Genomic DNA, 12,979 nt, shown 5'->3' with positions numbered 1-12,979 from the left:
TCTGAAATTAATAAAATTGTTGTGCTACTTTATAAAACTGCCATCATCTAGATAAAATGTTTTATCTGGATAAGGCCTGAAATAAAACTGTCACTCCATTAAAAAAATAGCATCCTCTCAACATTATACATGCCATGCTCTTTATAATAAAATTTATACCCTCTCAATAATAAAATACAATCATATTAATAATAAAAAATGCCATCCTATTGTTAATAACGATGTCATGCACTTAGTAATAAAACCGCCATGCTATTAAAAATAAAATGCCATCATCTCAATAATAATAAAATGTCATCCTACGAATAACAAAATTGTCATCCTCTTAAAATTAAAAAGCCATGCTATAAATAAGAAAACTACTATGTGAGGAATCTTTAAAAATCAGTATTTTTGGATGAATTAAAAAACAAATTAACTTTGGAAAAATTATATAATAATTTAAACATAGAAGATTCACAAAAGCCCTCTCTGCCAAGTGGCACCACACGCCCACACATGCACAGGAGGCCGCGGGTTTGACCCACGCCCCCCCCCCCCCCCCCCCAACGGTGTGTCCCCCCCCCCCCCCCCCCCCCCAAACCAACACACACACACACACACACACACCTCGATCACCTTTCTTGTGCAATTTTTGGACAAAAAGAAAATAACGTGTTTACCACAGAGCAGGTTGCAGCAAATGACTATAGGAAAGCTACGTGTCAATGGCCTTGCGCCTAGATCCATGCGAGTATTGGGAACACGTTCACTAGGGTTGATCTCCTAGGAAACGCTTGTCAGATAACATTTTTGAAAAATTTCCGCCCAAATTCGTGATATAGGCGTAGGTATTGACCGACCGTGGCAGCTAAATGGGTCTGGGCCGTTTCACTCTCATGTTCGGTAGGCGCACACTCACGCTTAGGAATTTAGGATCCTCCCTCCCATGCGAGCGTACCTTCCATCGCGCTAAGACTCCCCTGGAGAGAACGTTCGCTTGTTATTCTGGCTCTTCAAAATGAGGGATATCAGATCATCGATCACCTTTCTTGTGCAATTTTTGGACAAAAAGAAAATAACGTGTTTACCACAGAGCGGGTTGCAGCAAATGACTATAGGAAAGCTATGTGTCAATGGCCTTGCGCCTAGATCCATGCGAGTATTGGGAACACGTTCACTAGGGTTGATCTCCTAGGAAACGCTTGTCAGATAACATTTTTGAAAATTTTCCACCCAAATTCGTGATATAGGCGTAGGTATTGACCGACCGTGGCAGCTAAATGGGTCTGGGCCGTTTCACTCTCGTGTTCGGTAGGCGCACACTCACGCTTAGGAATTTAGGATCCTCCCTCCCATGCAAGCGTACCTTCCATCGCGCTAAGACTCCCCTGGAGAGAACGTTCGCTTGTTATTCCGGCTCTTCAAAATGAGGGATATCAGATCATCGATAACATGAAAAATACAATATGGAGTGACCCAACTTGCAGTGAGATTTATCCCTTTCTTTTCCTTGATTGCAATTGTTTGTTTGTAGCTTACAAAGCTGACCGCTTAGTTTTCTCCCTTTCTTCTAGATCTAGACATAAATTGTGACGCTGCATCTGGCATCTCGTATGAACACTGCTTAAAAAAAGGAGAACTTTTAGTTGAACTCTGCTTTGTGGGCCCGTTTCGCTCGCGTATTTGGTAGGCGCACCAGCACGCTTACGATTTTAGGATCCTCCCTACCTGACGAGCATATCTTGGGTCGCGCTGAGACTCCCCTGCAGCGAACGTTCGCTCGTTATTTCGGTCCTCCAAAAAGGGGGAAATTAGATCGTGAATAATACCAAAATAAGATATGGAGTGACTTCCAGTGTACTCTCTCCGTTCCTAAATATTTGTCTTTCTAGATATTTCAACAAGTGACTACATACGGAGCAAAATGGATGAATCTACACTCTAAAATATGTCTATATACATCCGTATGTGGTAGTCCATTTGAAATCTCTAAAAAGACAAATATTTAGAAACGGATGGAGTAACATTTATCCCTTTCTTTTCTTGAGCTGTGGACCAGAGCTAGATATAAATTGTGACGCTGCATCTGGCATCTTGTATGAACACAGCTTAAAAAAAGGACAACTTTTAGTTGAACTTTACTTTGCATTTTAGCGTTCGGGCGGCTCGAACCTGGTGGCAGTGGCACCCGCGACACGCCAGCACACATAGTACAAAATCCACGCCCGACACCCGTATCCTTCTCGTCCCTCCGATCCCCCGCCGCGCGCATCCCACTCTCCGCCCGCCCCCTCCCTCCCATAAACAAACCCGGCTCGGCGCTCGCTTGGCACTTGCTTAGCTAGCTACCTACCTTGCTGGCCCCCGTGATCTTTGCCCTCTTGTCCCCGTTCGACGCCTCCGAGGAGGACCGCGCGCGCCGCCGGCCGTCCCGTCCATCTCCGGCGCACGCGAGCGGCGGGCTTCCGGGCGCGCGCCTCGTGACCGGCCGTGAGCTCGCGATCTCCATGCGCGTGTTGCGTCCGCGGCCGCGTGCACGACGATGGGACTCGTGGGCGGCATCCTCGGCTTCGTGCTCGGCCTCCCCCTCGGCCTCGCCGCCGCCTACCTCGTCTACCTCCGCTTCGTCGCGCCCCGCCGCCGTCTCCAGGTGAGTTCCGTCGCCCGGTTCGCTAGCTCCTCCAACCGATCATCGTATCGTTCCGCGACTTGCAACCACGCCACGCGGATCAATCAATCAGTGCACTTCGATCTCCGCGAGCAATCCACTCCCCCACGACGCAGCACCAACGCGAATCGAAATCGGGGGAACTCAGTCGTGCGGGCGCCGACCGACGCCGTACGTGCGTGCATGCCGGTCGCCGGCCCCCATCCTCCCCATCTCCATCGGATTCGCGTTGATAGGGACGTCGTGATTAGTCTACCACAGTTTCTACTCCGGTGGGATATTGCCAAATCACGTGACGTACGAGTCTCTGGCCAGTTCAGTCGTGCGGTGCTCGACGGTCCATGCCTTAGCCCAGGTGGTTTTCTCTTCTCCTGCTCTGACCAGGCACACGACCCATGCCTTTTTGATGCAACGAACCATTTTCCAGCAGGTTGCTGGCTTGCGTATCCGATTCCCATTTTGCCATACTCCTCGACCTGGCTCTACCTGCGGCTGCTTGCTTGCTTCCCGGCTGATTCGTCATCAATTCTGACCAACTGCCAGCTAGCTAGGCCCTTTATTTTAGTACCATACGATGAACTCCTTTCGCCCCATCTTATAAGAGCGTTTTTGAGGCTAATGCAGTTTCCCCGCAATTTATTTGAAAAGATTAATGCATTTGGATTTTTAGAGATAATGCAGTTTCTTTAGAAAAGATAATGCAGTTGCAATTAATAGTAGTAGTTGCGTATTGCCAAAATGAGCAAGCCAATAAAGAGCCAAGAGTTATTGCGAGCCACACAAACCGAAAATTCCAAAAAATTAGATGACCTATACTAAACTGAAAAGGAGGGTTACCTCAAAAAAAAATACTTAAGGGGGGGGGGAAGTGGAGTACGCTCAAAATGAGATAGAGGGGAAATTTGAACTGGGAACTTGCCAGGATAAAAAGTGGTTCTCAAGAAAAAGCTGAATTGATTACTTTATTAAAAAAGATAGTACTACTCCCTCCGTCCCAAAATTCTTGTCTTAGATTTGTCTAAGTACGAATGTATCAAGTCACATTTTAGTATTAGATACACCCGTATCTAGACAAATCTAAGACAAAATTTTTGGGACGGAGGGAGTAGGAAAGAATCAGATACACCATGTGAAGTTAAGAAAAGTCATAACCAAAAGGTTTTACAGTGACGTTATGTTACAGAAGTTGATAAGATTCCCAACAACTATACTCGTTTGCACAGATTAATCTGTATTGAGCATTGCCTTCGTTCCAAAAAGCTTGTCTTAAATTTATCTACATATAAATGTATCTAACACTAAAACATGTCTAGATACATCTGTATATAGACAAATCTAAGACAAACTTTTTGGGGCGTAAGGAGTATTCACCTGCGCATTTGTCGGGCTGGGCTTTCTTAGTACGGGCTTTAAAAATACCGGCCCTAAAATCACAACTTAGGCCTTGTCTGAAGTAAATACTAGAGGTTATTTCCCTATTTAATAATATTTTAAATATTCTTAGGGTTTATATTACTACTGCTATATTTCAATTAGGATCGGTTTTTGGGCATTTTGGGCACTCTTGGGCTTTTGGGCCAGTTTGTCAGGCTTATTTGGAGCCCCAGTGTCTGGCCCTACAGCCGGCTTTGGGTTTGGGGTGTGAGGCCGGGTTGCCCATGGCCAGTTTAAGTATCAAGCAATATAATAATTTGACGACTTGCCTTTCTAAAGTCAAAAGGAGTTGACGACAACTAGAGCTAATTCTCCAAAACAAAACAAAACTAATGTAAAGAATATATGTTGGGAATAAGTACAAATTTTCCCCCTTTTTGAAGAAAAAGAGATCATTCATGAATTATGAAAAACACATGATGACTTCTTTTAGTTATGTGGATTCTTTACATATGATTTTTTTTCATATTTTTCCAAAACTAAAAAATGTAATGAAACTTGAAATGAAATCGACATAATTCATCACTCCCGCAAGAAATAAGCATCACATTGTTATAGTGGGCCCAGCTTGTCATTTAGAGTTTCGGGGGAGAGCTGCTTCGGTAATTGGTAGTAGCGCTCGCTGCAGGGAGGCGGCTGACCGGCACGCGCCCCATCATTTCCTCCGATTCCCCGCGCGCGCGTGCGCGCGCATCCCACTGGCCGCCCGCTCTGCCCCCATAAAAAACGCGGGAAACGCCGCTCGCTTGGCGCCGTTCGACGCCTCCGAGGAGGAGCCTCCCGGCGGCCCATCGCCGACGGGCTCGGCCGGCGCCAGCTCGTGACCTCCATGCGGGCGCGTGGACGGCGATGGGGCTCGTGGGCGGCATCCTCGGCTTCGGCCTCGGCCTCCCCCTCGGCCTCGCCGCCGCCTGCCTCGTCTACCTCCGCTTCCTCGCGCCTCGCCGCCGTCCCCAGGTGACCACCCCCTTCTCTCTCCTGCGTAGTGCACTTTCCGTGGTTCCGTCGCCGGATTAACCAATCAGTAAGTTCCGTCTCCGGAGTTAACCGGTCAGGGATACGGCCGGCGTCCAGTACTCTAGTCTAGTTTCGGTTCGTGCGCCGTGCCGTGCTCAAAGAGCCCCGTGGCTTCACCGAGGTGCTTCCGCTTGCCCTGACCAGGCACGTCGTCGTCCCTTTTTGTTGGTTGGTTGGCAAACGTACAATTCCCCAGCTCGATCCGGGCATAGCTTGCCGCCCGCTCGCTTGCGTATCCGGTTCCGACTTTGCCGTATTCTCTAGCGGCCAGGTAGACAGACAGGCCCCTTTATCCGACGGCGATGGGACTAGCTGTTGCTCTGCAAGTTTTGGCTAGGGTGTCGAGTTCCGGCACGGTGGACGACGGCGACCTGACACCGATTTAGACGACCCGAGAACAAATGTGACCAGTCTGTGCACGTCGGCGCGAAATCCCCGCAGGGCCTTTGTTGTTTATAAGAGGAGCGATTGCTTTCGGTGCCAAATGATCAGATATTGCTGCAGATGGCTACTCATAATCGATCGGCGTGATATGAAACGGCTTCGATTGGTGCCGTGTTGCTTCTCTCTTGCTAGGGACCATATATAGGGATTGGATTCGCCACAGAAATCCAGCCTACTTTGTTGAAACCTTTTTCGCTGGGAGGAATAATTGCTTGCTTCGTTAGAGAAGGAAAGAAAGAATCAAATCCACAGCGTTAAGTAAAAGCAAAGTCAGAGGTCATAGCTAGCCACCTGTTTTACACTGACTCGATCTATGTTACTGAAGGTAGTAATAAAATTTGTAACGACCAATGCACTTTGCCACCAATTGCAGTTGGAGCAGTATACCAACTTGACACTCCAGCGTCCGCAGCCATTTTGGGTTAAAATGAGCCCGGCCCAAAAGCACATACTCCCTCCGTCCGCGAATAAATGTACGTCTAGCTTTTGTTTATGTCAAAGTTTTAAAATTTTGACCAACTTTATAGAAAATAATAGTAACATATATGACATCAAATTGATATATTATCAAAGTACATTTCAAAATGAATCTAGTGATACTAATTTGGTGCCATAAATGCTTTTACTTTTTCCTAGAAAGGTGGTCAAAGTATTAAAACTTTGACTTAAGACAAAAACTATATGTACACTTATTCATGGACGGAGGGAGTATACTTTACACCCACCATGTTTTGACTTCTGAGACAAGTGCATTCATGTTGCACCCGAAATGTATATCAAAATCCACGCCGTTAAGTAAAACAAAACATAGGTCATAGCCACCGTTTCTTTACACTGACTCTATGTTATTGAAGGTGATAAATTTCGTAATGACTGTTGCACTTTTGCCACCAATAGGAGCACTATACGAACTTGACACTCCAGAGTACACGACCATTTTGGGTCAAAAATGAGTCCGGGCCAAAAGCCCATGTACTTTACACCCATCAAGTTCTGACTTTTGGGACAAGTTCATGATTTTTCTTTCAATATAAATTTGTGTTTACTTCTCAATAATAGTTTTTTTTGGTGTTACAGTTTGCTAATACAAACTTAGAAGCGTTGTCTGAAATCCGGCACAACCAACAAACGGTGCTACTTCTAGAACTCTATTTCGATTATGCTTAATGTATCACGAAACTTAGCGTAGATTTAGTACACCCAAACAAAAGTAATGTTCGAAATGACTCCTTCCAGTAACTATTGTAAGATATTTTGAATATTTTAATATGGACTACATACGGACTGAAATGAGTGAACAAATACACTGAAACGCATCTATACACATTTGTATCGAAAAAAAAACATTTTATAACAGTGTACACAGAGGGAGTATCGTCTTTCATAAAATTTGGAAACTCTCTTTTTATTGGCCATTTCTTTTTCGAGGATACTATTGGGCCATTTCACCTCTGAGCGGTTTTCGCGTCCGCGGTTTTTTCGGCCATGGTTTTGATGACGTGGACAGTAGTGGATTGACATGTCACCCGTATTTGCCACCTCACCTCCTCTCATTCCTCAACCCCACCTCTCTCTCCCCAAGCCCCATCCCCTCCGCCGTGGCTTCCGCACCTCCGACGATCATCTTCTCCAGCACGCCACGAGCAGCAATGTAAGGAAACACAAGGCCCACCAACCACCGATTCCCTGAACACGCAAAGCCCACTACTTCCCTCTGAGTCCTGAGCGCGATGCTCCAACCTAAACGGCTCCGCTGCGCTCCACCCATACTCCAATCGTCGTCCATGCCAATGATGGCATCTACAAGACCGGCGCATCCAAGACCCCGGCGCACGCAGCCTCGGTCGCGCCGGCATCGGCATTACGGCATAGGTTGCCAGCAACTCGTGGCTCCGGTGGAGCTTGGTGGGCGCGACGACGGGAAAGCGATTTTAGTGCCCTTCTTTTGTCTTGGTACGCGATTTGAGATTCCCTTTCTTGTTACGTTCCAGTGGATCTAGGGTATTTTCCATCATACTATTGCTGAATGAAATTCTGTTGAGTATGACAGCATCGACCCTAAAGGCCCCGACACGCTCAAAGTAATTAAAAAAACATGATGCCAAAGTAATTTGTGTGATTGGCTGCATATGGCAGATGTTCCAGTTATTAGCAGTTCATGTGAAATGGAATTACATATATGTTTTACACCAAATCGACAGCCCAGTTTCACAATGAAACTATGCGAATTGAGACCGTTCTTCTAGTTAACGACAGTGTATCGGTGTCGGTCAACAGTTTCTCTTATAGTCAGACTATGCAAGATGATCAGCATTTATATTCTAATCTGTTTTTTCATGATTGACTTTTGCAGGATCCTGTCATTAGACCTCTACGAGATTTAGATCATGAGACATTACAGACGATGGTACAGGACATTCCGTTATGGGTGAAATATCCAGACTATGAACGGGTTGGTAGTCGGTACACTACTGTGTCATCTATTTATCCTTTGTTGTTTCAGATTTATATTTGTTGTAGTTCAACCTCTGTTTTATGTCAAAAGTACTGCAAGTGGTTAACTCATCCATTTTACTTTTTTTTTTGCAGATTGATTGGATGAACAAGTTTATTTGTGATATGTGGCCTTTCCTTGATAAGGTTTTTCTAACTAATGTTTGAGAGTGTTATTCATTGCTACATCGATTTGTGTGATGTATGAATTTTGGTTACAAACATGCAGCCTAATAGTTCTCCTCTGTTTATCACAGGCAATATGCAAAATAATAAGAGGTGTAGCAAAGCCAATATGTGATCAGTATGTTGGAAAATATGGCATTGAATCAATTGAATTTGGAAACTTAACACTTGGCGCTCTTCCACCTACACTCCAAGGTCTGTAATTTCTTTTAAACCACTTAATATTCTGAATTTCTGATGCAATCTTTTCAGTGGGGACAACAAGATTAGCTCCTCAAATGATGCCTGTCGTCACTAAACAAAAATGCAATTTCTTTTCATTCTTATAAACCTCAACTAAATGATACAAACTGATTAAATTAGTACGCCAATTCAAATCCGTAATGTACGCTCATTCTTCACCAGTCTCATTTTAGTGATGTGATTGAACCTACCAACCTTCATTTAATCATAATACTCAAGAAATTGACGTCTAAAACTATTTTAAGGAGGTGTTTTGTTAAGAAATTGACGTCTAAAACCAATTGTTCCTACAATTTGAATTGGGATATGCATTTCATACTTCTGTTGTTATATATTTTATTTAAGCCGTGCATTAAAGGATTGTTTTACTTCAGTTCCAACCTTTTGTATTCCCAAAGGCTTCTGATCGTCACTTAGATTTAAGATGCTTGGTCTGATGATCTCCCTTTACATTTCCTTGTTTGAACAAACAGGAATTAAAGTTTATGAAATGCGAGAAAAAGAACTGGTAATCGAACCTGTGATTCGGTGGGGTAGCATAGCAAATGTAACTGTGGATGTGAAGGTGCATTCTTTCAAATTGTCCGCACAGGTTAGTTTTGTCCCTCGCTGCATTATACAGACAACATGTTTAGATACTTTTCATTATGCAAGATCTCTGACTTGATCATATTGCTATTTTCAGCTTTTGGATTTGCACGTAATGCTGACACCACGTGTGACTCTGAAGCCACTTGTGCCAAGCTTTCCCTGCTTTGCCAGCTTGTGTGTATCACTAATGGAGAAGGTATAAATCTGTTTCTTTGCTGTGCAGATGTGCACATGCCTTCTATCATGTTTGCAAGCAGCAATCAACTAGGTTCCTAAAAGCTTCACTGAAAAACTGACTTAACTGCTGTATGAAGCCGCACGTTGACTTTGGATTGAAATTACTGGGTGGAGATGTCATGGCAATTCCTGGCTTGTATCGGTTTATCCAGGTACTTGCTATTCTATCCTTTACATAATTTTACTGGGTGGACATTGAATTAAAAGTTCCTGAATAATTTCATAATCACTACCTCATTACTGTTGGTATATATAGTCGGGGCCTTTTGGACTTACTTAGTTACCTATATTATTTCTATCTCGCAGGAGCAAATATCAAAGCAAATTGCAATCATGTATCATTGGCCTAAGGTTATAGAAGTTCCCATTTTAGATGGAGCAAGGTGATATTCTCTAATGATATCTGAACAAGTATCTACCGTCGTTCAAATTATGATATATATATCAAGTTGAATATCCCTCTGCTGATATAAAGTTAACAGTGTCTGACGTTAAAAATAGACTAAGTTGCATATCGATTTCGTCCTTCCATATGATGACATGAAGATAAATATGAATTCAAGCCCCTTGATTATCTTCAGTTATATTGATATATGAGTCATTATATTCCAAACACATTATTCTTAAAACCTATATATACCCCACATATTTGGAAATAACATTAAATCTGGAGGGGTGAAATTTTAGTATCGAAACCTTCAATAGTGATCCTTGGGTTTGGCATAAACAGATATGCATTTGCTTTTATTCAAGAAAGAAACGGTGGGGTAGCTAAACGATAGGTTGTTTTGTTTGGTGAAAGGTAGTTATATTGCTGAAGTGCTATATATACACTTTCTTACCGTTGAAACAAACATTATTCTTGGCTATGACTTTCTCCGGTTCAATGTATGTGAGCATCAATTATTGATACGAATGAATCATGCTGCAGTGGTGCTACAAAGAAACCAGTGGGAGTATTGAATGTCAAGGTAATTCGTGCCATGAATCTTCCCAAGATGGACTTGCTTGGGAAATCTGATCCCTATGTCAAGCTTCGGCTGAGTGGCGAGAGACTGCCCTCGAAGAAAACCTCTGTTAAGATGAGCAACCTGAATCCTGAATGGAACGAACATTTCAGGCTCGTAGTCAAGGATCCTGAGACGCAAGTCCTTGAGCTCCAGATGTTTGATTGGGAAAAGGTTTAGCATGCTGTATGCAACTTAATTACCTTCTGTCCTTTTAAAAGTATTTCTTAAACCCTCACACTATAGTGCTGAAGACAGGTTTTCTTGTTGTTTCGAAAAAATCCATTTGCTATGTTTTTTCTGCTTTGTAAATTTGCCAGAGATGTCAGATACTAACCAGTTCTCCTGTTCTGATTGTGCAGGTCAAAATGCATGATAAAATGGGTGTGCAAGTAATTCCCCTCCGCTTGCTTACCCCTTACGAGAGCAAGCTGTTCACACTAGATCTTCTCAGAAGCATGAACCCAAATGATCAGCAAAACAAGAAGAATAGAGGAAAGCTTGTCGTGGAACTGACATTTGATCCTTTCAGAGAGGAAAACAGCACGAGTCCTCTAATTTCAGATGTTGAAGGCAATATCAGTCTGAAAAGGGACGTCCCGGACGGTGGTGGGGTGCTGTTAGTTTCGGTCGAAAACGCAGAAGATGTCGAAGGGAAGCGTCACACTAATCCGTATGCCGTGGTTCTTTTTAGGGGCGAAAAGAGGGAAACCAAGGTTAGTTTTAATCCTGCTACCTCCATGAAATTGTTTTATTTTGTTTTTTGAATGACCATTATCAAACCTAGCAAAGCTGCTTCTTAAGTTCAAACCTATCTTATTAGTTCCAGTTTGCAGAAAAAGCTAGTATATGATGAAAAATCACTGTCTTAAAACATCCATTCTGTTTTATGTGTCATACTTGCCATTCTATTGGTTACATGGTTTACCATATCAGTTCCTTCCTGGAGCAACCACTACATACCATTACCACTAGTAGCATTATTACAATGATCAAAACGTATACAGTTCGTAAAGAGAAAATGATAGCTTAATATATTTAGCCAGAGTAGAGTAATATACCATTATGTAGAGCTGAATGGAAGCAGCATGGTACTTCGGACAGACACTGCATGTTAACTTGCAGAAACAGAATCTGCGACTGTACTTAGAGAGGGAAGGTTGCCAGATTTCTTAGCCAGGTCTCTGTGTAGCACCATTAATTGACAGGTGCTGGGCTGCTGAGTATTGACGGTTGTGAATCGATGCACTCGCAAGTTGCAGATAACCCTACAAATATGTTAACCATGGATTCTCAAAAGAAAAAAAAATGTTAACTATGTCTGAGTTCAGAAGTAGTAGCGTTCAGACTGCAGAGCGGGCTGCAGAATAAGTTCACTGTATCCTGTCCATGGAGTCGCCAAGTGCTGGTGGTTAACTGAGAAAATGCGCCACATTGCTAATGATGACCTGTCTACGAAAACAACTGTGCATAAAAATTTCAGAGGAAACGGGTACTGGATTAAAACAGACACACTGAATGCAGCAGTCTGTTTTAATCTAGGAAGTGCCTCCTCTGAATATAAACTTGCAGTCCATGTACCAAAACCCACAGCACAGTCGCAGATTCTATGGCCGGCTGCCCATTCAAGGATGTTACGTGGCTTGCTTGCAGGTGATCAGGAAGGCTCGAGATCCGAGGTGGAATGAGGAGTTCCAGTTCGTGGTGGACGAGGCCCCCATGGACGAGAAGATCCACATCGAGATCAGAAGCAGACGCGGCAGGCTCCTCCCGTTCCGCACCCAGGTTTGCTGCTCCCACTTTTTCTTTCCTAACAGTTTGTCTTTGCCGGTCATCGTTCCCTCCGAGTCTCTGACGCCGGTGGAGCTTCTCTGTGTGTGTTGTTTTGGTTTGCAGGAGTCGTTGGGGCATGTGAACATAAACCTGGTGGACGTGGTGAACAACGGGCGGATCAACGAGAAGTACCACCTCATCAACTCCAGGAACGGCAAGCTGCAGCTCGAGATCAAGTGGAACACCGTCTGAACCTCCACTTCCCATACATACATAGCTTAGCCATATACCCTCTTACCCTAGAGATGAGGCGACAGTCCCTGTGCACCCTGAGAGGTGTTGGTTGTTGTAGCTTTCTGTCCATGTATGTATTTTCCGTCGGCAATTTTGGCGTGCGGTGTGTGTATAACATTAGTGAGCAGGCCTGGTGTGTTTATGTGCATAGTACTGTGTGTATCCTGTGAATTAGTATCTTTCTTTTGAGGATGGTATTATCCTGTGAACTGGTATCCTGTGCACCCTGAGGCCGCCTCTGTTCCATTGTCCGGGTCGCATCCTTTTGTCACGCGGCATCTCCTGAAGTTTGGCTTGTCTGCTTGGGTCTTTGCGCGGAGAAAGAACCGGTAGAAAATAGAAATAACTAAGCGAGCTGATCTTTTAAAAAGATGGCTGGGTCGCTATCCAGTCTGATCTCATGATTGCAACAGACCAATGGGCAGGAGGACAATCTAATCTCATGATTGCAACAGGCCAATGGGCAGGAGGACGAGGAAGGGGGAGAGAACCCTACAACCCTAATCAAAGCTGGTGATTCAATGCCAGGCAACCGACGCAGACAGAAGATGTGAACTCCTCAGGAGGAGCTGAACAGAATGTAGGGGGGGGGGGGATGTATCTTCCCCAG

General features: G+C 44.2%; 1 protein-coding gene across 3 annotated transcripts; it reads left to right on the top strand.

Annotated features, from left to right (window-relative positions):
- The first annotated feature begins 2,257 nt into the window (after positions 1 to 2,257).
- LOC125524775 (synaptotagmin-3-like) lies at positions 2,258 to 12,578 on the top strand. Of its 3 annotated transcripts, none has more exons than XM_048689802.1 (12): positions 2,258 to 2,632; positions 7,899 to 7,997; positions 8,135 to 8,185; positions 8,296 to 8,419; positions 8,941 to 9,059; positions 9,153 to 9,254; positions 9,373 to 9,447; positions 9,602 to 9,678; positions 10,227 to 10,476; positions 10,665 to 11,018; positions 11,956 to 12,087; positions 12,199 to 12,578. In XM_048689802.1, the coding sequence occupies exons 1-12, from the start codon at positions 2,525 to 2,527 to the stop codon at positions 12,325 to 12,327; spliced, it is 1,620 nt and encodes a 539-aa protein (XP_048545759.1). In that variant the 5' UTR covers positions 2,258 to 2,524; the 3' UTR covers positions 12,328 to 12,578. The 3 variants fall into 3 exon arrangements, with proteins under 3 accessions (XP_048545759.1, XP_048545760.1, XP_048545761.1); XM_048689803.1 differs by lacking the exon at positions 2,258 to 2,632 and adding an exon at positions 4,659 to 5,041; XM_048689804.1 differs by lacking the exon at positions 2,258 to 2,632 and adding an exon at positions 7,177 to 7,498.
- Positions 12,579 to 12,979: the final 401 nt, after the last annotated feature.

Source organism: Triticum urartu, chromosome 7, assembly GCF_003073215.2.
Source record: "Triticum urartu cultivar G1812 chromosome 7, Tu2.1, whole genome shotgun sequence".
NCBI classification, from domain to species: Eukaryota; Viridiplantae; Streptophyta; class Magnoliopsida; order Poales; family Poaceae; genus Triticum; species Triticum urartu.
The sequence above is the reverse complement of the archived record's forward strand: the minus strand, read 5'-3'. Positions and strand labels throughout refer to the sequence as shown.